At 44.4% G+C, this 24,020-nt stretch overlaps 3 protein-coding genes across 10 annotated transcripts in view; 1 reads left to right on the forward strand and 2 right to left on the reverse strand.

Annotated features, from left to right (window-relative positions):
• The window catches only part of LOC120900830 (phospholipid-transporting ATPase VD), a 35,597-nt gene extending 22,638 nt beyond the window's left edge, over positions 1-12,959 (forward strand). For 5 of the 8 annotated variants that reach the window (XR_005739240.1, XR_005739239.1, XR_005739242.1 and 2 more), the window contains exons 3-12: positions 5,727-5,907; positions 6,003-6,182; positions 6,271-6,395; positions 6,489-8,703; positions 8,776-8,946; positions 9,037-9,222; positions 9,311-9,511; positions 9,597-9,784; positions 9,861-10,346; positions 11,427-12,953. Coding sequence is in view for 2 of the 8 variants with exons in the window: in XM_040308323.1 (XP_040164257.1) it covers positions 5,727-5,907; positions 6,003-6,182; positions 6,271-6,395; positions 6,489-8,703; positions 8,776-8,946; positions 9,037-9,222; positions 9,311-9,511; positions 9,597-9,784; positions 9,861-10,001; positions 11,427-11,472 (3,634 nt within the window). In the remaining 6 variants the exon portion in view is untranslated. Of the gene's footprint in view, positions 1-5,726; positions 5,908-6,002; positions 6,183-6,270; positions 6,396-6,488; positions 8,704-8,775; positions 8,947-9,036; positions 9,223-9,310; positions 9,512-9,596; positions 9,785-9,860; positions 10,347-11,081; positions 11,222-11,426 lie in introns of all 8 variants that reach the window. The other 3 variants (XR_005739244.1, XM_040308323.1, XM_040308324.1) reach the window with 3 other exon arrangements.
• Positions 12,960-16,152: 3,193 nt separating this feature from the next.
• Positions 16,153-19,711, reverse strand: LOC120902184 (DNA topoisomerase 3-alpha). The gene is made up of 4 exons (XM_040310731.1): positions 19,239-19,711; positions 18,537-19,170; positions 18,216-18,473; positions 16,153-18,153 (listed from the first exon to the last, which is right to left on the reverse strand). The coding sequence occupies exons 1-4, from the start codon at positions 19,401-19,403 to the stop codon at positions 16,184-16,186; spliced, it is 3,027 nt and encodes a 1,008-aa protein (XP_040166665.1). The 5' UTR covers positions 19,404-19,711; the 3' UTR covers positions 16,153-16,183.
• Positions 19,712-19,901: 190 nt separating this feature from the next.
• On the reverse strand, positions 19,902-23,162 carry LOC120902185 (transmembrane 9 superfamily member 4). The gene is made up of 8 exons (XM_040310732.1): positions 23,007-23,162; positions 22,464-22,870; positions 22,239-22,394; positions 21,897-22,174; positions 21,612-21,821; positions 20,942-21,543; positions 20,731-20,869; positions 19,902-20,641 (listed from the first exon to the last, which is right to left on the reverse strand). Exons 1-8 carry the CDS (start codon positions 23,028-23,030, stop codon positions 20,541-20,543), a joined length of 1,917 nt encoding a protein of 638 aa, XP_040166666.1. The 5' UTR covers positions 23,031-23,162; the 3' UTR covers positions 19,902-20,540.
• Between the last annotated feature and the right edge of the window lie 858 nt (positions 23,163-24,020).

Below are 24,020 nucleotides of genomic sequence, written 5' to 3' on the forward strand. Positions count from 1 at the left end.
GTGAAGAGTAATAACCATAACAACAAAGTGTTGTGTTTGTGAATAGTTAGTACGCTTCATCATCATCAGTATAATCGTCATAACCATCGTCTCTCTCTCAGTTCCGTTTGTTGGCGAAAAAGCGGTTTGCGCATCGATGCTTCTGGGGGAGGAAAAACATTGTCTTTTCCTGCTTCTTCGATGGCCACCCCTCTTCGTTATGGTCGATATTGTGTTGCTGCGATGCTTTTAGACAAATCGTATTATGTTTCATTCGCAAAACGAGGAGCAGCATAATGTATTCATAGCTCTTTGAGCTGCTGATCCCCATAACGATGTCTCGTGATGCCATAGTGTGCGTCCATCATTTGAGGAAGCTTTTACTACATTTACAAAATACTTTACTAAAACGAATAATGTTTTGTAAATTTAGTTACAGTTTTCTTAGAATTATAAAAGAGCGCTTAGTACTAGCAAAAGCAGTAGCAGCAGTAGCGGGAATTTCCATGAACTTGGAGCGACGATCTGACAAAGATGACGCATTTGTTTCGGCTGCTACACCTCCCACGCTGTGCCGTCAATTAGTGTGGCTTACTGACCGGCCATCAATAAGTCATGAACAGAGCGTGTATTTACAATGAAGTTGCCGCTTCTAATGAACTGTTGCTCCCTGAGTAACAGTGTACCCATGACGAGGTATTTAAAGTACTATTTTGTGTAAATGTTTTGCATCGTTTAATTTTTTGCAATAATGCCTTGTCAAGTGGCATCATCCTAGCATCTACTAAAGCTGTGATTTTTGATTGCTTTTTCTATCGCGACGGTTAGTTAGTGACTGTGCATGCAGTTCGTGCAGTTGCTTTTGATTCAGCGGCAGGTATGCGCATATTGACCAGATGGCGGATCAGATTGTTGCGTGTGTGCACTGCACTCGCATTGTTGTCACATGTATGTGCGAACGTGCATCGTGCTGACGAAAGGATTACGGTGTACTGAGCATGCACGTGACGAGTACAATCGCTTTAGTGTGTTTGCCCGTAATTAGTGGAGTGGCCCTCCACTCTGGCATGTCCTTCACTCGCCGTCCTGCTCGGTCATATGGCGACAAAAAGCACAGCTCATATTCACATGGTCGTTCCCCGAATTGAACCTCGAAACTGTACCACAAACCAGTTTCCAGTTCCCCAGGGCCCCAATGATATAGCGAACGGCTGTCTAGAGGTGCCTTCGCGGCTAGTAACTGGCAACCTGGGTAAGGTTCAAGGTCGCAGCTATCCTTTGCTCTGCCCCGCTCGCGGAAGTGAACGTGAGCCCAGTACCGAATAAACGTGCACCTTCACACTGTGCTCACTGTGTGCAGGAAATGGAGTGTTGCTCCTCAAACCCTTAGAGATATATCACCGATTGTCATCGTTGGCTGCGGTTGCGCTTAAATGGGCATACGACGACGCATACACACGAACCATCCAGCTGATGGTTGCGGCCCGACGAACGGTGGCAACGCAAGTGTAAAGTAATTTACCTTCATGTAGGCCCCATAACCACCACCACCACAACAGCCCCATGCGGGGCACTACCACATTCAACACCGTGCTGCAAAATACACGCGGCGATTTGACCATGACCGGACGCGGAGTTTTCAACACTGGACAGGACAGACATTGGAAGGGCGTCGTTGGTGTCGTTTTTTGTTGCTGTCTTCTTTGCTTTCCTTGGACACCAATTCCTGCACATAATTGTCTATGTTCACGGGCGATCACGCGAGTATCGTGCTTCCGGCACCGACCGCAAGAAATCAACATAGGAAAGAGGGCCAACTTGCCTCCCATCCTTCTACAGTCAGTCAATCGGTCAATGGTGAGTGAGTGAAAGTAAAGTGTGGTGGTCCACCTATCATCAGATACATCGTAGGTTTCGTGCATATGTACGTGCCCCCGTGCCTGCTTTATTGACACATAAATATTTATTAAAGGCGCAAGGAAGGGGCCATCTAATATTGAATACTTGGAACACAAACGTGGGGGGGAAACGAATTTAGGCTTACACTTGGTAAAACAATGTTCTTCGCTATGCTATGAAGATGACCTTAAGTAGGTCGTTTTATTTGGAACAAAGGCAATTCTAGAATTTATTTAATTTTAAGTTTAAAATTACTGCCTAGTAATTAAAAGTGGTCCTAGATTTCATAAACTATTTTGTTTGAACTAAAAAATAATTCACTTCTTTATAGAGATGTTTACAATGAACGTATTACCAACGTCTTTTCTACTTTTTAGTAGGTTACATATTAGTAGTGACTTATTCTTAACCAACTATTTTAATTCTGTTCTGAATACTGGTTTTAAGTGACATTAATGTAACAACATAGTTTATATTCAATTGCCGTCAATTAACTTGAAAGGAATGATCAATCACGACCTTCTCGTAGACCCACTCCACGTTGACCCGCATGACCCTCAATGTGCACAATCAATGTTGGAATCGGTTTTTGTTTTCTATATTCAATAGACTACAACTTTACACACATACACACAAAAAACCCGATGGCATAGAGCCAGTTCCATAACGCGTATCATGTGCGAATGATTGCAAGGACGGGGGGTCTAAGCGTGTGTCAACCGTAAATTGTCCTTGAAGGGCTATGTATGCACGACGAAACCTTGCCGCGGTACTAAGGCTATCGTACGCGTTGAAGTACACATTTTCACGCCTCCTGTATATGACATTCCTACGAGGTGCGAGAGGGTCAGAGCCCACACAGTAAAATAAAGACTTGTAAAAAAATCCCCAGCACATGGAAAGCAACCCAAGCAATGCGAGGAACACAGGAAAGGGAAAGTTAAGCCAAATGAAAGCTTACACACACACGATGTCGCCAGTAAATATCAATCAATGGCAACCGCAGCGTGGACATGGCGTCAGAATGGCCCTCCACCAAAGCCACATGATGCCATGCAGCCGATATGTGTTGGGTCCATATTGCCAACAAAACAAAAAGCTGATGCATGCGAGGTAATGATGCTACTTCGGTTTTATGTCAGTTGCCTTCTTCGTTTTTTTTTGCAGGAAAGTTTACAATGTTTTTTTTTTACGATGTTCACAATATCTTATTCCGTCCCAGATGGAACCGTGCCAATGTATCACGGCCTTTGTGGCTTTGATTGAGGCTTCTGCTAACGAACCTTCCTATGGGAAGAGTAGTTTGATTGGAGTAGTGGTTTGATTTCCTGCAGTCTCTAGAATGATCCAGATTTCACAGACCTTTTGGTGTTTGTTGCATCCCCGCAGTGTGTTATTAATAATTCTGGTACATTATTGCTTCATTTCATGTTTGCCATGTAGCACTGGAAAGAAATGGCATTTGTAGTGCGAGAAGTTTAGTTCATTTCATGATGTTTTTTTGTGGTGTTACTCCATCATAAGCTACATACATCTTTTATCGATATCGATCAACGTGAACGTGAACGTTGGATTCTCGCGCTAATAAGACCCCGTGCACCGTACCACATATACCATATGTAATGGAATTTTCATTTGGCCACATGTGCTTTCCGCCCTGTACCTTAGGGGGTTGGGGAAACACACACGCCTGGAAAGCATTCAACGCAGAAAGTCGGGAAAGATGTGACTGGTAAAATGTCTCGGCAAGTTCCGCTCTAGCAAATAAATCCGCGCCATCGAGGTTGAATGAATTATTGATAACGATACACACCCGGGTGGGAGGGAGGGAGGGAGGTAGAACGTTCGGTAAATGATTGAATAAGTAATCAAAGGAAAACATCTAGCGTGTCTCAGAATAGCAAAGGTGAGGGAGGGGGTATTATATTGGTGGTGCGTTACAACCGAACAAGGACTCATTGTCCAGAAGTTCAAATACACATGCACACGTGAATACTGCCGAACGGTTACTGGAACGTTGTGCCATTAAACGATCAAGCTTTAAGTATTTGGTCGTGTTGGGTAAATAGGTGACCATGACTAGTGACTGGGTTCTAAGCAATGGAGACATGAATAATATATAACTTTTATACCTCGTCATGCGTTTTACGGTAATGTTGCCGTACACACACGCGCCGTTATCAGAAGCATAATTCAACAAACAGAATAATTAAAGGTTGACATGTATCATTCAACCGTTGATGTTTCTCTAATCATCTGGAAGTAAATAGTTGGGCATTAGGGTTATGAATGCGATAATTGTGCAATGCGAAGGCCGTAACACGCGCTCATTTGTCCGTCATAGAACTTATTACATTTTTATGTATTTTTTTGAATTGTACATTTGAATTGCTACAAAATTGTAAATAAAACAAAGGATTAAATTAATGTGGCAAACGCTGAGCTGAGTAAAATGTATCATATTGTATTAGTAGGACAATCGCCTCTTTTGCTCTCCATCATGCATTGATTCATTGCAATAGAAAGAAACGCTACGTTTGATCCATTTGACACTTAAAGTTGAATAACAAGTGGTACGTGCTTGAAATTGTTATTACCGTTCCTTCACCACTGGCCACTGACCTGCAACGAGCGTGACAACTGAACGGTTTTTTGTTTTTGTTTTTTTGTTCAAACGCCTCTTCAATCGTCAACTCTTGAATTATGATTATCGGATAGGAGACGATACTGTAAACAGTTCTAACTGTAGTTGGAAGTAACCACGTTTACAGTGACTGTTAAGTGGCGCGCGCGCGCGCGCCTCTCGCGTCGAGTTGAGGAAAAATATTGAATTGAACTTTTGACCAGATTGAATTAACCCATTAGCATATACATTGAAAATTCCAGTCAGCTATAACTGTCACGCCCCTCGTACAAGTAAAATGATGTTGTTTGCGTTCAGAAAAAGGAACAAAAGGCAGCAAATGCTTTAGCAAATCCAGAAATGTCAATCTTGCGCATTCAAGCTTTCTGGGACGCTGAAATATATAAAAGCTAAAACATCTATGGTGGAATCATTTGTCCTAAGCTTTTGAGTCAGTGGGTCAGAAGATCAGCGTATTCAGTAACTATTTATAGGGACCATAGCCTATATATCAGTGGTGCCAACTAAGGAACAGAAGAATAAACCGTTAATGATGCGTTCTCGATGTACAGTCGAGTGTTTATCCGGTTGTCCAAATATCCGTGCCATCCAGAAATGACCGCTGAATACAAAGTATTTATACAAATACAAAAGTGACATGGTGTGTCAATTCGAAGGTTTGAAAAAAAGTTATTATAACATACCATCACCACGAAAAATTATAAAATTCAATAAAAATTATAATTTTTGATGTTGCCTAAACAAACATGATATTCATAAAAGCTTGCCCAATTTGTACAAAACTATACGAAGTCGCGTGTAAAATAACACAATTAAGTCTAATATCCGTATTATCCGGGCAAGGTCAAGTCCGTATGCCTGGTGATCCCGGATACACGGCGTTCCACTGTATTATTAATTGGCATAATACTATCGAAATTTTGAAGAAATCAGAGGACTATGGCAAATTGAAAAGCTTGTGTTTGTATAAAAAATGTTTATTGTAGTTATGAATCTGTAATTCCAGTATGAAATGAATCACTATGTTTTAATCCGACAAAAAATCAGTGTGCAACTCGCGATAAAATTTTATGTATCATTTTGATCCATTTGGTCAAATGACTTTGACATAGTTCCCATACGCGGAAATAGTTTTATCAATTAATCAATGATATAATAGTTTTTAATCATCTGATAACTGTTTTTTTCCTTTCTATTTTTGCAGTGAATCAGAACGATACAAGAAAGTTCTTTGGCAGGATGTTCGTGTGGGCGATCTCGTACATTTGTCCAACAACGAATGTGTACCGGCTGACATACTCCTGCTCAAGTCGAGCGATCCGCATGGTGTGTGCTACATCGATACGTGCGATCTGGACGGAGAAACCAATCTGAAAAGACGCCAGGTAAGTTTTAGAATCTTCTTTCTATGTCATTCTCTATCGCTCCATTTGCTGATTCTAACCGATCTGGAACAATTGCTTTGAATTCACTCTCGAAGGTGGTACGAGGCTTCGTCGAGAAGCAGCACAGCTTCGCACCGAACAAGTTCACCAGCCGAATCGAAGTCGATGCACCGTCAACGAAAATCTACCGCTTCCACGGTGCTGTGATACATCCTTCCGGGGAGCGAGTACCGGTTTCGACGGAGAGTTTGCTGCTTAGAGAAAGTCGCCTAAAGGTACGGAGATGCTGACAAACGATGATGTGACTGCTGGTAGTTTACATAGAAATTAGTATCATTGAATTGTTTTTTCTTTCACCTCTAGAACACGGATTACGCAGAAGGAATCGTTGTGTACGCTGGACACGAAACGAAGGCAATGCTCAACAACAGTGGCCCCCGATATAAACGATCCCGTATCGAGCAGCAGATGAACATCGATGTGATATGGTAGGTTTGCCCCGAAGTCTTTTTTCAACACAAGAAACTCCTAACGTAAGCACGTTTTACACTACTAATGTCACTGCGGCACTAATTCCATAGGTGCGTTATCATACTGATTGTGCTGTGCATCGTCGGTGCGGTGGGATGCAAGCTGTGGCTTTCCTTCTATGCAACCGATTCCGACGGTACGTCCAGTGGTACGAACAACGATACATTCCGCATACCTTTCCTACCGTTCGAGATCAATCCCGACTACGAGGGTTTGCTAGCGTTCTGGACGTTCGTCATTATTCTGCAAATTATGATACCGCTCTCCCTGTACGTTACAATCGAGCTGTGCAAACTGATGCAGGTATACCACATACATAACAACATTGAGCTGTACGATCCGGATTCGAACAAGCGAACCGAATGCCGTGCAATGAACATCACGGAGGAGCTTGGTCAGATACAGTACGTCTTCTCGGACAAAACGGGCACGTTGACGGAAAATCGCATGATATTCCGACGGTGCACGATCGTCGGCGTGGACTACAACCATCCGGAAACGGAGGAAGAGAAGGAGCTGAACAAAATCGGTGCACCGGTACCGATTCTTCAGCCCAATCTGAACTTGCTGGAGAATTTTCGCGGCAATTCCCAGTCTTCGCTAGAAACGGCAGCAAACCAAGCGGTGGGTGGTCGGAATACCGGCGATGGTGGAAGCGAAACCGTCACCAATCAAATACAGGAATTCTTTCTGGTGCTGGCTATATGCAATACAGTAGTGGTTAGTGCGACTCCGCACCGAGATAACATGAATGCGAGCGGCGTGATCGAAATGAACGATAGCGATACGAGCGTTACGCTTGTGCGGCCTGCTTTGGTGGACACGGACGGTGGCAGTCTCCCGCTGACGGCATGCGACCCAACGATCGGTGATCGGTATGCCCGATTGACGGAGTCTCGGTCCATAACACCTTCTCCGCCACCGAACGCACCGTCGTCGTTGCCTCTGAAGGCGGCCCATGTGCCATCCCTGTCGCCGATCAGCAGTTCGGCCGAAACGTCGCCCATGTCCGAGAGTCCGCCGATGCGGATAAAATCGCTAACTACGCCTACGGCGAAGGTGAAATCGCTCGTAGCAAAGCTAGGCAACGTGGCGAGCAGCGCAAAGGGCGGTGGCGTTTTTAAGAGCGCCGACAGGAGCAGTACGGGCAGCACCAGTAGCAGTAAGAATCGATTCGCCTCGAACAACAGCAGCAGTGGCGCATCGAAATTCCACAAGTCCTTTTCACAGGGCTCCTCATCGCCTGCCTCCAGTCGACCAATTTACGAAGCAGAAAGCCCCGATGAGCTGGCGCTAGTCAATGCCGCATTTAGCTACGACTGCTGTTTGGTGAACCGAAGCCCAAACCACGTCCTCGTCAGTGTACCCGGTGAAGGCGTCATAGAGTACGAGGTGCTGAAAGTGCTTCCCTTCGATTCTGCCCGCAAATGCATGTCCGTGGTTGTACGGCGAACGGGGACGCAGGATGTGGTACTGTACACGAAGGGTGCGGACAGTAGCATCATCCCGAATCTGGTACCTTGCACGCCGGGCTCGGAAGAGTATCGTTTGCGCGAGCAGACGCAGCATCAGTTGAATGTGTACGCACGGCAAGGGCTGCGTGTGCTAGTCATGGCCAAGCGCAAGCTGGATGCGACCGATTTTAGCGAATGGTACAGCAAGCACGAGGAATGCGAACTAAGCATGGAGAATCGGGAGCGCAAGATTCGAGAATCGTTCGGATTGCTCGAAAGAGGCCTGACGCTCGTGGGGACCACCGGCATTGAGGATCGTTTGCAGGAGGGCGTTCCCGAGACAATCACCTCGCTGCTACAAGCCGGTATCGTGATTTGGGTGCTGACGGGCGATAAAGCCGAAACGGCCATCAACATTGCCTACTCGGCGAAGCTGTTCAACTCGCAGATGGACATTCTTAAACTGACTGCCCGATCGCGAGATTCGGCGGAAGCGAGTATAAACTTTTACCTCAACGAAATAGAAAAGCAGCTCAACTCCAACGGTGGCTCCAGCGATGCAGACGATGCGTTTGATCAGCTGGATAAAGCACGCGCACTAGTCGTGGATGGAAAAACGCTCACCTTTATACTGGATTTGCGATCCAACCTCACCAAGCCATTCCTAAGACTGACCCGTTACTGTTCGTCTGTGCTGTGCTGTCGGGCGACACCACTGCAGAAGGCGTTCCTCGTGAAGGTGGTGAAAGAGGAGCTTCGTATCAGCACGCTTGCCATCGGTGACGGTGCAAACGATGTCTCTATGATTCAGGTTGGTGCCTATTGTACATTTCTGCTGCTATTAGATCTCAAAGACATGCATTTATTTTCTCTTCAACCAAAGATGGCCGACGTTGGCGTGGGTATCTGCGGACAGGAAGGCATGCAAGCAGTTATGGCATCCGATTTTTCAATCGCCAAGTTCAAAATGCTGGAAAAGTTGTTGCTTGTACATGGACACTGGAATTACGATCGATTGGCGCGCATGATCATCTACTTTTTCTATAAAAATGCGGTACGTATAGACTGTACGTGCAATTTGCCGTGAGCGCTGGAACTGATTGTTGAATAATTTTAATGCCCTTCCCTCCATTCCACTCGCCAGGCATTCGTGTTTCTTTTGTTCTGGTACCAATTTTACTGTGGATTTTCCGGTGCTGTCATGATTGATCAAGTGTACTTAATGATCTATAATTTGCTGTTTACGGCCCTTCCCCCGCTGGCAATTGGGGTGTACGATAAGAAGATTATTGACGACCTTCTTCTGGCGTATCCACAGTTGTATCAGCATGTAAGTGTACCGCTGTGCTGCCGCGTGGTGGACTGACAAATTATTCACGATCCTTTTCTTACCGCCATTCATTGATTCCGTGTCACAGGGACGTCGGGGGAAAGGCTACAAGTGGTCTACCTTTTGGATTGTGATGCTCGATGCAGTGTACCAGAGTTTGGTGATATTTTTCGTAGCAAAGGCAGCGTACTGGGGATCGGACGTGGATTTATGGGTATTTGGCACAACGATTACGTCCTCCTGCTTGTTTACGATGCTGCTACACTGTGCCATAGAAATTAAATCATGGGTATGTAGGCGCATTGGATCTATGTTCATTAACTTTATACAATTAATCTTTTTCTTGTTTTTTTAAATATATCTACTCCAAACAGACAATCTTGCATGTCTTATCGATAGTGATTAGTTTGGTCTCGTTCTATGCGTTTGCATTTGCGTACAATTCGGTTTGTGTCAACTGCTTCGGGTTGCCGTCCAATTATTGGGTTATTCATATGAGCATGAGTACAATACAGTATTATCTGATTACGCTGCTTACTTCCGTACTTGCCCTGCTGCCACGGTACGTGTATAATTACCGATGCGTGCTCAAATGCGTTTGAATAATGTAATTGATACGATGCCTTTCATTCCCTCAGATTCACGTATCGTGTCATCAAAAATACCATTTGGCCCTGCGAAGGTGTACGGGTGACACTGCAGTACAAAGAAGAAAAACGAAGAGGTGAGAATCTGCTGGTAACCTGGTCTCGTTCGACGTCTGCCTCATCCATATTCAGGTACTTAACACACACAACCTCAAGCAATCACTCGAAATCCAGTACGCTGATCACGAGAAAGCGTTCCGCTACGACCACTGCCGTCGGTGGAATACTCGAGCGCAACGCTCCACGGCAGCGATTTGGCTATTAGGCGAATGTCGATGTCGTCGGTCTCGCCATAGCTTCTACCCAGCGTGAACCCAGCAACAGATCCCAATGAAATGTCAATGGAATGTTGGGAATGAATTGGAAACGCGCGCATATCAGCATGTGCACATTTGTCCTCAATCCTCAATCTCTGTGTCTATTTTCGATCACTACAAGCAGTCTGCAGTAGAAAGCGATTTGTTAACAGGCCTGGGGGTAAATAATTTTTGATGCTTTTGTACTGCTTTTCACAAATGTTTTAAATGTTCTGCTTCCACGGTTGGTTTCTTATTCGGTGTGTGTATTATGTGTGTGTGTATCTCTCTGGTGGTGGACTGTGCGGGTAGTGTTTGGTGTATGTTATTTTTTAGTTGGTAGCGGCATTACAAAAAAACAGGGAACTTATCAAAATTATTCTTTTTTTTTACTTTTTGCAAAAGTGACAATTTCGATTCATTCATACTCAACAAAATGTCTGCATACTGTTACAGTTTTTTTATGTACTATTTCAACTCATTTTCTTCCATTAATTTATTGCTTATTAAGTCAATGGACATATTTCTATTTAAACATATTTCAAACATTCCACACTAACATTGTATTTTTAATACAAAATCCTTCATCTTCAATTATACACGGTAGGTATACGAGACACCTAACTATACTAAACTTCCCTTTGCATGGTCATTTAGATAATGTAAATTCTTGCTAAAATTAACCACTTACCATATGATTTGCATTTGTTTATATTTTCATCAAACGCACCTGTAGCATATGAGTTTTGTTGAAGTTGTGTGTGTGTGTGTGATGTTTTGTTACCCTAAATATGGCTGAGGTAAGTCTTTCAACAGTCGACTACACCATATACACTATTACACCTACACTGTTTTCCTTTTCCACTATATTTTGAGTGTGTTTTTTTTCGTTCATATTGTGACTTCTTTCTTTTAGATTAGAATCACTGTATAATTAGGATCACTTATCACATTCTATAAATTCTCGTGTGTGTTACCCTCGGAGAGCAAAGAACCACAACACGGATTGTACAGAAACAAGTGGAATAGATTAGATGCAAACACGGGACACTTGGGGTGTGTTAGAATGATTTTTTTTTTTAATTTATGTGTTGCTGTCAGTGCCGTTTTTGGCTTGTTCTTTTGCAAATGTTCGAATGATGTGTTTTCCGCTTTTCAATTTTTCAATGCTTTACAATCTCACAAGATGAACTACACACTTCAATGGCAATCATAATAATGTATGTTCTTGTATTTATTGCAAAACGTATTTTCGTTGCAGAACCTCCCATTACAGGACTTCGCATAAGGCTGTAGACGGCAGATAACATGGCGCTTGCAGCAAAATTAAGTATACAGATACAAAATGTTTGCCAATCGCCCCGTCCCGTTGTCATTCTTTGCATTGGTATGAAAAGCTTTTTTCCAATTCGGGCGGCTTTGCAGTCCAATGGCTTTTTAAAAGGGATAAACATAGATAACACAAACTCTACGCTGATAGAACGTCAAATTACGCATAGAAACAAACGATGCTACTTTCCAGTGATACCCAAGAAAAAAAAAACAATCAATCAAACAAAAAGTAACTTTAAAGGAACATTGTTCTAGCGGCCTTATCACGTAATATATGCTACATGTACTGAATTTCTTTCTCAAAGAAGAAGAGCATACAGCAAAGTGAACTAATCGTCCATATCCTAACACCCTTTATGTATCATAACAATGGACAAGCTCGCACACTTGTAAGTGAGACACTTTATAGGGATACGATCATTGAAATGAAGCATTGCGTGAGAGCAAAAGTGTAATTTATTAACAAATTCTGGTTTTACATGTGAGCAAAAAGGTAGGAGAGCAAATGCTTCAATAAGATTTTTGATGTTTCGTTGTTTGCGAGGGGTAAAGAGCTCACGCAAGCGCGGATAGGTAAAAGTAAATGCTGCGACCACGGCTGTGAATGTGAATGCTTAACTGGAGCGCTCCCGAAAAGAACTGCGATTTTGCGACACACGAGCACGATTGTTTATTGGAGTTTGTAGGAAGGGAGAAAGATACAATAATTTAAATCTATCTTAGATGACAATAAAAGTAAAATAGCGGTCGTATCATCCTGGAAAACCCCTTTGTATAGAATGAAGTATGCATTTAATGTAGACCAATAACACAGAATTAGTATAGCTGAAAGGAAAATGAAAAGACGACCAAGTGCCTCTTGCTGTTCACGAGGACGCGCTTTATATTGAATAATGTGCATAATTGCTACACATACATCTATAATTTAACTGTGGCTTACTGTCTATGCTGGAAAGAAGATACTAGGAAACAAATAAACAAATGTAAGCTTAACGAGTTATAGGTAGGAACAGCGATTGATATCATCGATCGCAAGGATATGCAAATCGATACAGCTAATTAAATTGTAGAAATGTTAATACTTTGCGCGAATTTCTCGCTTCTTGAGCTTTTTGTTCGTACAGAGCTCAGATTGTTGTGTTCATGCAGGACGGTTGAGCGGTTGTTCGAAATATTTTGGTGCGCACACGGGCACACACCTGGATAGCTCTATTTCTGTATGAACAGATAGTAAGGAATAGCAATAATTATCCTCACCCGTAGGAATGGGAAAAGAAAAGTAAAATGAAAACCCTTCATTATATGTATATTTATATCTGTAAATGGATAGATTGTACGATGAGACGACCAGCAGCATTGCAACATGTGTGTTCGCTGGCTAACTGGGAATTATTGCACCGTTAAAAGATGAAATATTTTTTATACACAGTGACAAAAATAAAACCAACAGAAAAAAATACTAGAAAACCATTTTTCTTTTTCGAATTAATCCCGATCTTATCTTATTTCAGTTCATGAACTAATTTCGAACTCATGCCGGTCCTTGAATCGATCCCAAAACATATATCCTCTTCGGATCTAGAACCCATATTGGAGCTAATTCTGTACCTGTTCCGGTTTTGGAACGTAACCCATACCGGGATTTAAACTAATCCTGAACATAACGGAGTGTGACAATGAACAATGAACTGACCTTGAAACTAAACTTAAACTCATCCCAGTACCGTAACCGTACAGGAAGTGATACAGTTTTCGAACTATTCGTGGACCAATATCGATTTTGGACCTTCATCGGTCCTGGAAATCAGGTATGTCAAACTAGCGGCCCACGGGCGGCATGTGACCGTGGTCCATTGCATATTTGAACACCTTTGGTTTCGATATTCGACGTAGATATTTCGACCTGCGAATGGATTTTTGGGTGAACAAATGCTCAAAGTCAAATGAGCTTAATTACTTACTTACTTACTTACTTACTTATCAGGCGTTACAACCGCTTTGCGGTCTTGGCCTGCCTTAGGAGTGTCCGAAACCACTTACGGTCTTGCGCCTTCGTCTGCCAGTCCGTTATCCCGGCCTTAATGGTGGACGCCTCCACGCCATCTTGCCACCTCAGGCCTAAAAATACTTCCGTTTCTCGTCCGCTTCCATGTGTACAACATGGCCAGCCCACCGGAGCCTGGCGAGCTTGATACGCTGCACAACAGTGAGGTTGCCGTACATCTCGTATAGCTCGTCATTATAGCAAAATGAGCTTAACAACTCGAAATGATCATGCAACTGTATCGTTCTTAGGACGGTTGCAAAACCTCTATTGGTCCTAAAATTCGTAATCTATAACGGTCTTGGTACTAACATCGATTCTACCAAACTTTTGAAACTAATTCTTAACTCATTTTTTAACTGATCATCTATTCACACCAGTACTGAAGTTCCTGAGCTGTTATCGGGATCTAATTCTGAGCCTCATTCTGAATACTGTCTCGACCCAAAATTTAAAATAAAGGAATTACAGCTTCTCCACTACGACCTAAAGTATAGGAGTGCCTGGAGACGACTCAGGGTTTTTTCCAAAAATATGTTAGTCCGTTATTCTGATCGTTGGGCAACCGCGTCATTTAATCACCTCCGCTTGAGCCTACCTCCATGGCTTGAACAAGAATTCACTTACTGGTTCGTCCATTACCGTACAACATGGCCAGCTCTCCGAAGCTGAAGGAATATGCTACGATAATGAGATCTTCGTTCAGCTCGTTCAGCTCCTTTACATTGTTCTTCCTCTCACACTCAGCAAAAAGAGTTTCATTAAGATTTAAGTATGATACGTCTTTCATGTATGTACTATGTAGTTCAAACTTCCACCACCGCGGTTTGTGCTGAAATATTTGCAGTTTGGGAAAATATCAAAAGAGAAATCACCGCAAATGATCATGGATATTCTTCTTTTTCTTCTTATTTGACGCAAAATAGCGAATCCTACCTAAACTGTCGGTGGGCTTTGACTGATTATTTAATCTTAGCAGCCCATTTGTTGCAACAACCATAAGTGGCCTAAGGCCTGTTTTAACTACTAATGGGCTTGGTTATTAGTGTTATATCCGGATATTATTAAATCCAGAGTCGACTCCGATCCGACTGCGTCCTCCACAGATCCGAACAGCATTATCCATAGTCGTCCGGAGTCATGCGGAGTCGGAGTCATCCGGAGTAGTGATAGGTACCTTTTTTCTGAGGCGGATCGATCCGGGATGAGTCGGAATCGGATTAAGCGCGCCTTTTTCGAGCCTGTGTCGAGCAAGTGTGACGGAATCAGTGACTCCGATTCTGCCTGATTCCGGCGGAACAAATGGTTCGAAGCCTGACCAACAATAGTCGGATCGGAATCATGGCTGTGCTCTAGAAAGCACACCACAGTCAGCCCTACGCAGGGGCTTGCTTCGCGTAGGGGTTTAATCCTTGCCCAGCAAAGCTTCTGGTAGTAAGACGGTTAGTATACCCATAAAAAAAGGATTGAAAGTCTGAGACTCTGTTTTTTGTATATTTTTTAAATGATCGACGGACCTCATAAGCCTACTCGATATATGTAGGAGTACAATACGAATATAACATATATTTTTTACATAGTCACACGCTTTTACACAATAATAACAAGGACGCTAAAGACTCAGATGAGATGCGCGAAGAAAATTAATGCGACTCAACACATTTGCTATCGTCATGCCGGGCTCATACGCAACAGATGCCGCAATCAGAGCAAGACATATGCGCAAGAACGGGTCTCGGGAGGCGAAGGCGGTCCTTGTCTCCGGGATGGCCAGCATCGCCCGAGGGCGGAGGGTTCTTGCAGCCGGACAATCGATGCTATCGTTGAGAAGCCCAACGATGAAAGCCAGCCTAGCATTTCGTATCCGGCCGTCGAGTTGGGGTAAGTCGGGCAAAAAACACCTTGTCGTGTAGTCATTGTTGCTCCCCCACGAAAGGAGCGCGAAACGGTTAGCCCTACGCTGGATGGACTCCAAACGCGGAACCCCCCAAGCAGAGGAGGGCCACCACACAACGCTGCCATACTCCAGCACTGACCGAATAAGAGCACAATAAAGAGTTTTGGTGCAGATTAGGTCAGAGAGCTCGCGAGTCATGTTAACGACTAAACCTAGCAATTGACTGCATCTTGTCACAACGTGATCAAGGTGTTGCTCAAAGTTTTGCGTTTACGAAAACACCCAAGTCCTTGACACAATCGGCTCTCTGCAAAGTTTGCCCATTTAGCGCGTAGTCGAAATGCACTGGAGAGCGCGATCGGCTGAAGGTGCTGGTAACACTCTTATCAACACAAATGGTTAAGGAGTTTCGCGTGCACCAGTTATCGAAGTCTTCCAGTGAAGCCTGGAGTATCCGATGTTCGTCTGGTTCCTGGATTTGCCGAAAGATTTTGGTGTCGTCCGCGTAGAGCAGATTATTATCCCCAGGAAGGATCGTGGGAACATAATTTATGTAAAGGACAAATAGTAAGAGTCCCAGATTGCTGCCTTGATGGACACCGGTTGAGGCACGAAGGGATCTAGAGAGATAGGGCCCCACCCTAACGGAATAAGTACGGCCCAGTAGGTATGATCGCAGCCATGCAACTAGGAGATCTGTTGAGAAAACGCTGATTAAAATGATACACATTTCTGCTTTATTGGCTCAAAAATCTGTTGATTCCCCACGCTGTGGACACTTGTTTTTCGTGTGTCCTTCCTGCCGACAAAGGCCACACTTTCGAGTCGTTCTGGATGTTTTACTGGTAGTGTCATTGCTGCTGCGTCCCCAGCTCGATCCACTGTTACTGACGCCACCAGAGCCCCAACTGACCGATCCTCCGCCCGTCCCGCCATTATTCGACGAAGCTGGAGGCATGTTTTCATCGCCCCATTTGAAGAACCCACAGGAGCTTGCCTGATTGGGACAGCTAAAGAAAGGCCTTCCCTTGTTCGGTCCGTCCTTCTTCACCGTGAAACGTGATGCCGGCGTACCACAACGGCACATAACTTCTCCGTCCTCATCGCCTATGCCAACGCGTGAGCTATTTGAAGGATTGTGCCAGGAATTTTGCTTCGCGCCTCCCGCATCGCCAAATCCACCACCCTTTTTAGCTGGACCATCCGCTCGATTGTTCGCTGGTTTTCCCCAGGTAGTGGTGGATGATCCACCGCCACGGTTAGACGATTGACTTCCGCCCCAATTGTTGCTCGTGGATTGTCCCGTTCCCCAAGACGATGATGAGCCTGCCGAGCTGTTCGACCGTCCAATTCCACTGCTGGTTGTGTTGTGTGCAGTGTTAGCTGGACGTCGTTCGCTTTGATTCCCGGTACCCCAGGTACTGGTCGAGCTACGAGCAGGTTGGGCCACAGGTACAGCAGTCGTATTCGATGATGAGCGTGCACCGGCCGCGACGCGAACGCTGGACTCGTTAATGTTAAATAAGTTTCGAAACTTGTCATCGCACACGATACAAAACTGATACTCGTCCATGTCCGTGCTTTGAAGCAGGGCATAAAAGCGTACACTGCGAAACTTGACCGTCATCTTTTTGCTGCCACATCGGGCACAAGTGTCGTCGAGCACGTTGATTTCACGCATCGAATCGTCGAACCAGATGTTGTTCCTGCACTCAGGAAAGGCGACACAACCGAGATAGTACCCGGAGGAATCGCGCTTCGTTCGAAGGCACATCTTGTGGCCACATTTTGGACATTTGCAGACCTCTCGCATTAGTGCGGAGCCGGTGGCGGTTGCAGCCGATGCACCCGAATCTGGCGGTGGTTCTTGCGGCGTTTGGTTCAACCGCTGTCCCATCGCTCTATCGAGCGCTCTTGCCTTCTGGGACATGATTCGGTACACTTCCTTGTACTTGGCAATTTGCTCCGCTAGCACGTCGTTGGGATTTTTACGGCCTTCGCATACCAGCTTTAGGTCGGCTTCGAGACCCGCTCGGAGCTCGGGATGGGCCAAGCGTAGTTCCATCATTTCGTACCCTTCTACCAACCCCATGCCAAGCGTACCGGGCACCAGAAATCCACGATCCCGTTCACCGATGTAGCCACGCTCCTTGATCGTGTTGATGTGCTCAGCGTGCGTTGCGTCTGTACCGATGCCGTGCTTCTCCATCAGCGCAATCAGATCCGCCTCGGTCAGCATGTTCGGTGCCGTCGTCGAGCCTTCGTGCAATCCCAACTCGGTCGGCTCGAACGTATGTCCGACCTGGTAGGAGTGTATTTCCTTCGCATTCCACCGATCGTACGGGTAAACCTCGAGATAATTTCGCTCGTGAATGCAAAGCCCTGAAGCGGTAAATTCTTCCTCCTCGGCAACGACTACGTTTACGATCGTCTCGGAACCGGTTGCATCGCGGCTGACGCAAGCAAGGAAGTGTCGCGCTATTAGCTCGTACACGCGCCATTCATCGCCGGAGAGATTGGTCGGTAGTTTGGTGGGATGTATGGGAGGATGGGCTTGATCGGACTTTTTCCCGTTCCTCGGATTGACACCCCACTGGAGCACCTTTTCCGCAAACGAGCCCCACTGATCACTGGCAACTTGAGCTTGCACTAGTGGCGCTAGCTTCATATCGCCAGTAAACATGTTGGTTTCAGTGCGCGGATAGCTGATGATACCTGAAAAAATGGACCATTTCGTTTGAAAATTGAGTTCGTTACTGATTATCGCAACCACTCACCTTGGGTGTACAGTTTTTCCGCAATAGTCATCACTTGCTTGGCATTCATTTTTAGTTTCCTGGAGCCCAATTTCTCCAACTCTACCGTATCCATCGGCGTGGGGCGCCATTTGTTTTTCGGCTTCTGCGTAACGTTCACCACTTTCGCGGTCGGATTGGTTTGGCAAAGCATCAGATATGCTTCACAGCACTGCTTGTCGAAGAGCCGATTTCGCGACCAATGAAATTCAACCGTTAATTCATCGATCGTGTGTGTGACTGAAATGAGTGGATTTTGAATTAATATTATGGACACTTGCCGTTGTATGAATCATTACTTACGCTTGATTTTCCAAAACGTCTGGGGTATAAAATTTTCAATTTCCTTGTACCGTTGGGCTACAAAGCCAAGCGTCGGTATCTGGCAGCTCCCATAAGAGACCAGATTATTCGATATGTCTTGGGGGAATGATTTCTGCAACCGCAACGTTTGAAACCGGGTAAATGCGGCCCCAATGCGCAGATCAAGCTCACTGCGCACATTAACTGCATCATTTTGTCGAGCATCCGGCTGGACCAGGTTTTCAATCGCGCGCTTTATCGATGGTGCAGTGATTTCGGAAAATTTTGCCCGAAAAACTCGCAGCTGTGGTTTCACCGCACGACACACCTCAATGATTTCGTAGCCAATGTTTTCACCCTCTCGATCGCAATCGGTCCAGATGATGAGGGCTGAGCAACCGCGTACCTCTCGTTCGAGGGTTTTCTTGATTTTTTCATACTGTTCCGGGCAATTTTTTCGTACCGGTGCGTCGAACAGATCCTCCGGGCTGCAGCTGTGCCAGCCGCGGAAGCTGGGTAAAAACTCGTGTGTCAACAGATGGCCCGATACGGATGTCATTATCATTTGGATGCTTTGACCGTGCAGATTGTAGCTGAATTCGTATATTTTGTTGTACGGCGAGTATCCTTCTCTCTGGGGAAATGAATAAAATCCACACATTAACATGCTCACAGCACAAGGTCAACTATGCGACAACTCACCCTTTGAGACGATCCTCGCGACAACAAACCGGCAATCGTTTTCGCTGCATCATTTTTCTCTGCTACGTTCAAGTATTTCATATTGGCACTACATGCACTGGCTAAAACACGTGTTTGTGGGCAGCGTCGGATGAAGGTAATCGAGGCTTTTGCGAGACGCAACATTCAACTTCCAGTTGACCATCGATATATTCACGGGCACTATCGGCGGGGAAGTCTTTCTTGTTTGTACACACAGCATAACACAAATATTCAGGACAGCACCGACGTTGCCGCTTTTTCACCATGTGCGCCTTTCGAGACACCGACGTTGACAGTTCAAACGTCAAAAATGGAAAACATTTGAATCGGTGCAGCTCGTGGCCGTTGAAAGTACATTGGAGATGCAATGTATAGGCAAGCATTCAGGATAATCGGTTAGTGGAAGACATGAAAGATGATGTTATTTTGGGGACATATCGTAGCCGAAAAGCCATGCGTTGAAATATGAGGATGAAGTAGAGAAATCGTTGCAAGAATCAATAGCTCCAAGAGGATCGGAATGCATCGTTATCAACAATTCTTCAAACTGAGAAAAACTAGTTGAAGTGATCATGTTGCTTATTTTTCGATGCTTCTTTTTTGCTTTTTGCTACTTTGCTTAAGATGTGTAAAAGCTCGTACTACTCATTCAAGACTGTGATTTATTTATCTATTTCATCGTTTAGTTACATTTAGTCTTAGCATATCATACAACTAACTAAAATTGCAGAGTCTTGACGTAATTTCATGTAGATGTAAATGATAGTTTATCATTATTTCAGCAAACTGATAACCGATTGTCTGGGCGTATCTGTCTGTCTGTCTGTCTGTCTGTCTGCCCAGAGCGTTTGTCAACTGAACTAAGTTTGTCCAGCAACAATGGCCGTACATGGATGACGCATAGCAAATATGTATAACATTACTTGTATCGAAACACGACACTCACCATTCATTTCGTTTGGATTTTGGTCTATGACAGCTGCACCTACTCAACGTACATGAAACGTTTATCCTTTACTCGAGAAGAGTCTTGTCGTTTAATCCATTCGTTTCCAATGCGTTAAGTGCTTCTTCGTTCGAGTTGATCTTACGCGCTAAAAATTGAACTGCATCCGGTATGTTCGATGTACTATCACAAAAAAGATTTCCGGCGTTGAGGGCTAAAAAGTTAGTAGTGGCATCGCATTTTCTGAATTTCATTACGTTAAAAGTGAAAGTTATGAGTAGCAACTGATTTAAATTAAAAATTGTTGAAACGAAAACTGTGCCCTTAATGTTTGTTTAATCAATTTTTACAGCTCCATATATTTTTCTGATAAAGCTGTACGCAGCGAAAAATCCTATCGTACCAGTGAGGATGTAAAACGTTACAACCATGAGACCTGATGAACAAGGATTAAAAATAGTTAACGGTTGCGCTCTTATGCACTTAAGAATGAATGGATCAATACACTTTGATAGCTCTACTTACCTGTGTATCCCAAATATAGTAGCGTTGGTATGAATTCCGTTATTTCGAGTTTTGTGAAGAAATAAAATATACTATAGAACAGTATGTACACGGCAGATCCTCCGGAAACGATAAAACTTCTCCACCACCATCGGTAATCCTGTGTGAGATGGTAAATGCGATCAAAAAATCAATAAACTACACGCTGCGTTCATGTGTGTATTACACTTACCTCGGCACATAACTGGAAGTACGTCATTACTATTGATATTTGTGAACAACTCACGACCAGTATGCAAAACACCAGAAACAAGAACCCGAACAGATAGTAGAACTGATTCTGCCAGATTGCCGAGAATATGAAGAACAGCTCGATAAACACGGCTCCGAACGGTAGTATGCCGGCCATCAAAATACACAAACCGACGTTCATGTACCAATGCTGATGGGGTATCTGACGAGGAATCATGTTCGTACGCACCGGGTGCTGATAGGCTTGTTTGCGGTAGCCGAAATAGTAGCCCAAATACACCAACGGTAACGATATGCCGAACCACAGCAGCAACAGCGCAACCATCGTACCGAACGGAACGGCACCGCTCGAGTCTTTATCCCAGATGAAAAAGTTCAAAAAGAAACAGGTACCAAAGACCAATCCCGGGTAAAAGGTGGCCGTGAGGAAGGCCGCTCGTTCCCAGTTGCGTCCTTTCATCGTTTTGTACAGCCGAGCCGAAAAGTAGCCAGCAATTAGACCCATAAACACGTACAGCATGATGCCAGCCGTCATTAGCGCTCCCCGGGAAGAGGGTGACAGCATTCCAAGCATTGCAATAACTGGCAATAAGGAAAGGTTAGCAGTAGTATAAGAAGTTCCACCTCATATGAGCGACCATGTTACTTACAGATGGTGATGAGTGCCATGAAAAATATCTGTATTCCGCTGCCAATAACAGCCGCAAAAAGCCTTGGATATCGGGGCGGGCGGAACACGTCTCCATGGACCAGCTTCCATCCGGTTTCTTCTAATGTATCCTCGATGCTAATGCTATCATCGGTGTTGTATTTGGCAATATCTCTGCGCAGTGTACGTACCATAATCATCGTGAGTATTCCTGAAACCGCAACAAAAACAGTAACAGTTTAGTCCACCACAAAACTAATCGATCAAAGCAATCAATGTTAATTACCTGACAGGAAAAAGACCACAACGAGCGAGTTGATGATGCTGAACCAGTGAATTTGCACGTCGTTCATGCCAAGATATATATCCCACCGGGAGGCCCACTTTACGGAAGATTCTTGCCAAACTACTGAGTAGGTGAAGTATAGCTCCGTCCTACCGTTCGGTGTTACCGCTTGTGGTTTGGGATTGTCCGGGAAAATGCAAGTATCACCATCGAAAGAGAGCGAATTTTTACTGATCGAAAGCGTTTCCACCTCGAAGCCTACCACGCGATATTGATTTCTGTAGAAAAGACAGCTGAGTTTTTTAGGCACGATTGATTCTTAAATTGGATGTTTCAACTTACTCGCTGTGAAGATGGTAAAACAATCGGAATCTTAAATGATTGTTGATAAACACGTTTGGCCCATTGGTTTGCCCTAGACGGTATCCATGATCGAACTGTAGTTCCATCGTATCTGGATTCACAAACTTTGTGGCCACTGGAAGATTATCAATGATCCTAGGAGAAAAAAAGTATATTAATTTAAACACAGACTTGCAGCACGGCTAAATGCAATTCGATACATACAAATGGACAAAGTATTCATGGCGAATGCGTTCAGCCACCTTGGCCGATTGCTCGTGGTCCCAGTTCATAGGCCGATCCTTGGCATTGCATAGCAGCTTGCATTGGACGTTTTCCGCCATCCGCACTTCGTACGGTGTGTTGACGATCCGATCACCGCGAAGCACTTCGCCGAGATTTTCACTCTTGTACACAAACGTGCCGTTCTTTGGCAAGCATAGCTGCAATGAGTAATACTCGTACGGCAGCTGCGTGTGGGTGCTGGTCATTTTGACGGCTTTCACATCAATTTTTTGCCCCTTTTTAAACTCTACCGGGGCTACGCCGGGAACGTAGAACGCCGAACAGTGCCCAACCACCAGCATGAGGGTCACTAACCCCAGCAACCATTGCACGGTCCATCGTCGATTCTGTAGGCACGGGAGCAAAACGAGAACATTATTCTATTTCACTGCCTGCAAATGTTTACTTTCTGTCGCCAAAAATCGCACGTGCCGTTTCGTACCGAAAGGCGCCAAGTGCGCTTGGTCACACTGTAATACGTACCTGGTTTTCCATAGTTAGCTTCATCTAGCCAGAAAAATCAAGAAATACATCGGAAAACCGAATCCAACGACCGAAAACAAGGATTTCCACCACTGCACGGTCCTTTTTCGATGTGTGAAAAGAAAAACAATTTACGTACGCAGCACTACGTTCGCGCCCTGTGGTCATTACTTTTGTCATAAAGAATGACAGTAGGAATATCTGACTTTTGTTGTGGGAATTTGTCTTTTAATAATTTAATTTTTTTTTAATTTCTTAATTTTATGAAGGATGTTGATCACAAACATCAAGATATATGAGCTGGTTGAGTTTTATCATCATCACTAGGGGGCACATTTTAATATTGGTGAAATAAAAATGACCTCGGGTGTACACATTGTCATCTTGTGAGCAGTAAAAATGTGTGTTAGGGGGTATTCTATTTGAAGCTTATAGTGATTTTTGTGGTTTTGTGGTCTGTGAATAGTTGTTTCAACTCAACTTGATCAAGCTTATTAATTAAACAAAGAAAATCACAACAATAACGATCAAATCTATACGAATTAGTTGAACATGCAATTATACATTAGTTCAGATTAAACTAAAAGCCTAGGCCAACTGATGAAAGGCACACGTGCTTCGATCAAGTCGAATTTTTGACCATTTGGGGTGGCTAGGTAACGATGGATGCAAAGGGGAGGTAGGAGGAGATCGCTGGTATTCTGGATCTCGGGGTCCTACTGAAAGAGAGAATTCCTTTCCCACTGAGTACTCAATCATCCTCTTCTTCGTCTTATCACAGCAACCGTTGTCGGTCAAGGCCTGCCTCTACCTGTACCATTAGTAGGTTTGGCATTCAGTGACGTATTGATTTTACCCATAGCAGGATAGTCAGTCCCCTACTTATGGAGGCACACGGGACTGACTCCGGGGCTTGAACATATGACGGGCATGTTGTTAAGTCGTACGAGTTGACGATTGTACCACGAGACTAGCTCATCAATCAACCTCAAACCCTGTTAAATCACATCGCTC

The sequence above is a fragment of the Anopheles arabiensis genome, chromosome 3 (assembly GCF_016920715.1).
Source record: "Anopheles arabiensis isolate DONGOLA chromosome 3, AaraD3, whole genome shotgun sequence".
Classification (NCBI taxonomy): Eukaryota; Metazoa; Arthropoda; class Insecta; order Diptera; family Culicidae; genus Anopheles; species Anopheles arabiensis.

Bases quoted from the DNA above. Each gene is read 5' to 3' on its own strand.
- LOC120902184 (XM_040310731.1), bottom strand. From the start codon at position 19,403: ATGTTGCGTCTCGCAAAAGCCTCGATTACCTTCATCCGACGCTGCCCA. The intron at 19,171-19,238 runs GTGAGTTGTCGC...TCATTTCCCCAG, and splicing joins CGCGAGGATCGTCTCAAAGG to AGAGAAGGATACTCGCCGTA. The intron at 18,154-18,215 runs GTGAGTGGTTGC...CCATTTTTTCAG, and splicing joins GGAAAAACTGTACACCCAAG to GTATCATCAGCTATCCGCGC.
- LOC120902185 (XM_040310732.1), bottom strand. From the start codon at position 23,030: ATGAAGCTAACTATGGAAAACCAG. The intron at 21,822-21,896 runs GTAATTAACATT...TTGCGGTTTCAG, and splicing joins TGTGGTCTTTTTCCTGTCAG to GAATACTCACGATGATTATG. The intron at 21,544-21,611 runs GTAAGTAACATG...CCTTATTGCCAG, and splicing joins CATGGCACTCATCACCATCT to TTATTGCAATGCTTGGAATG.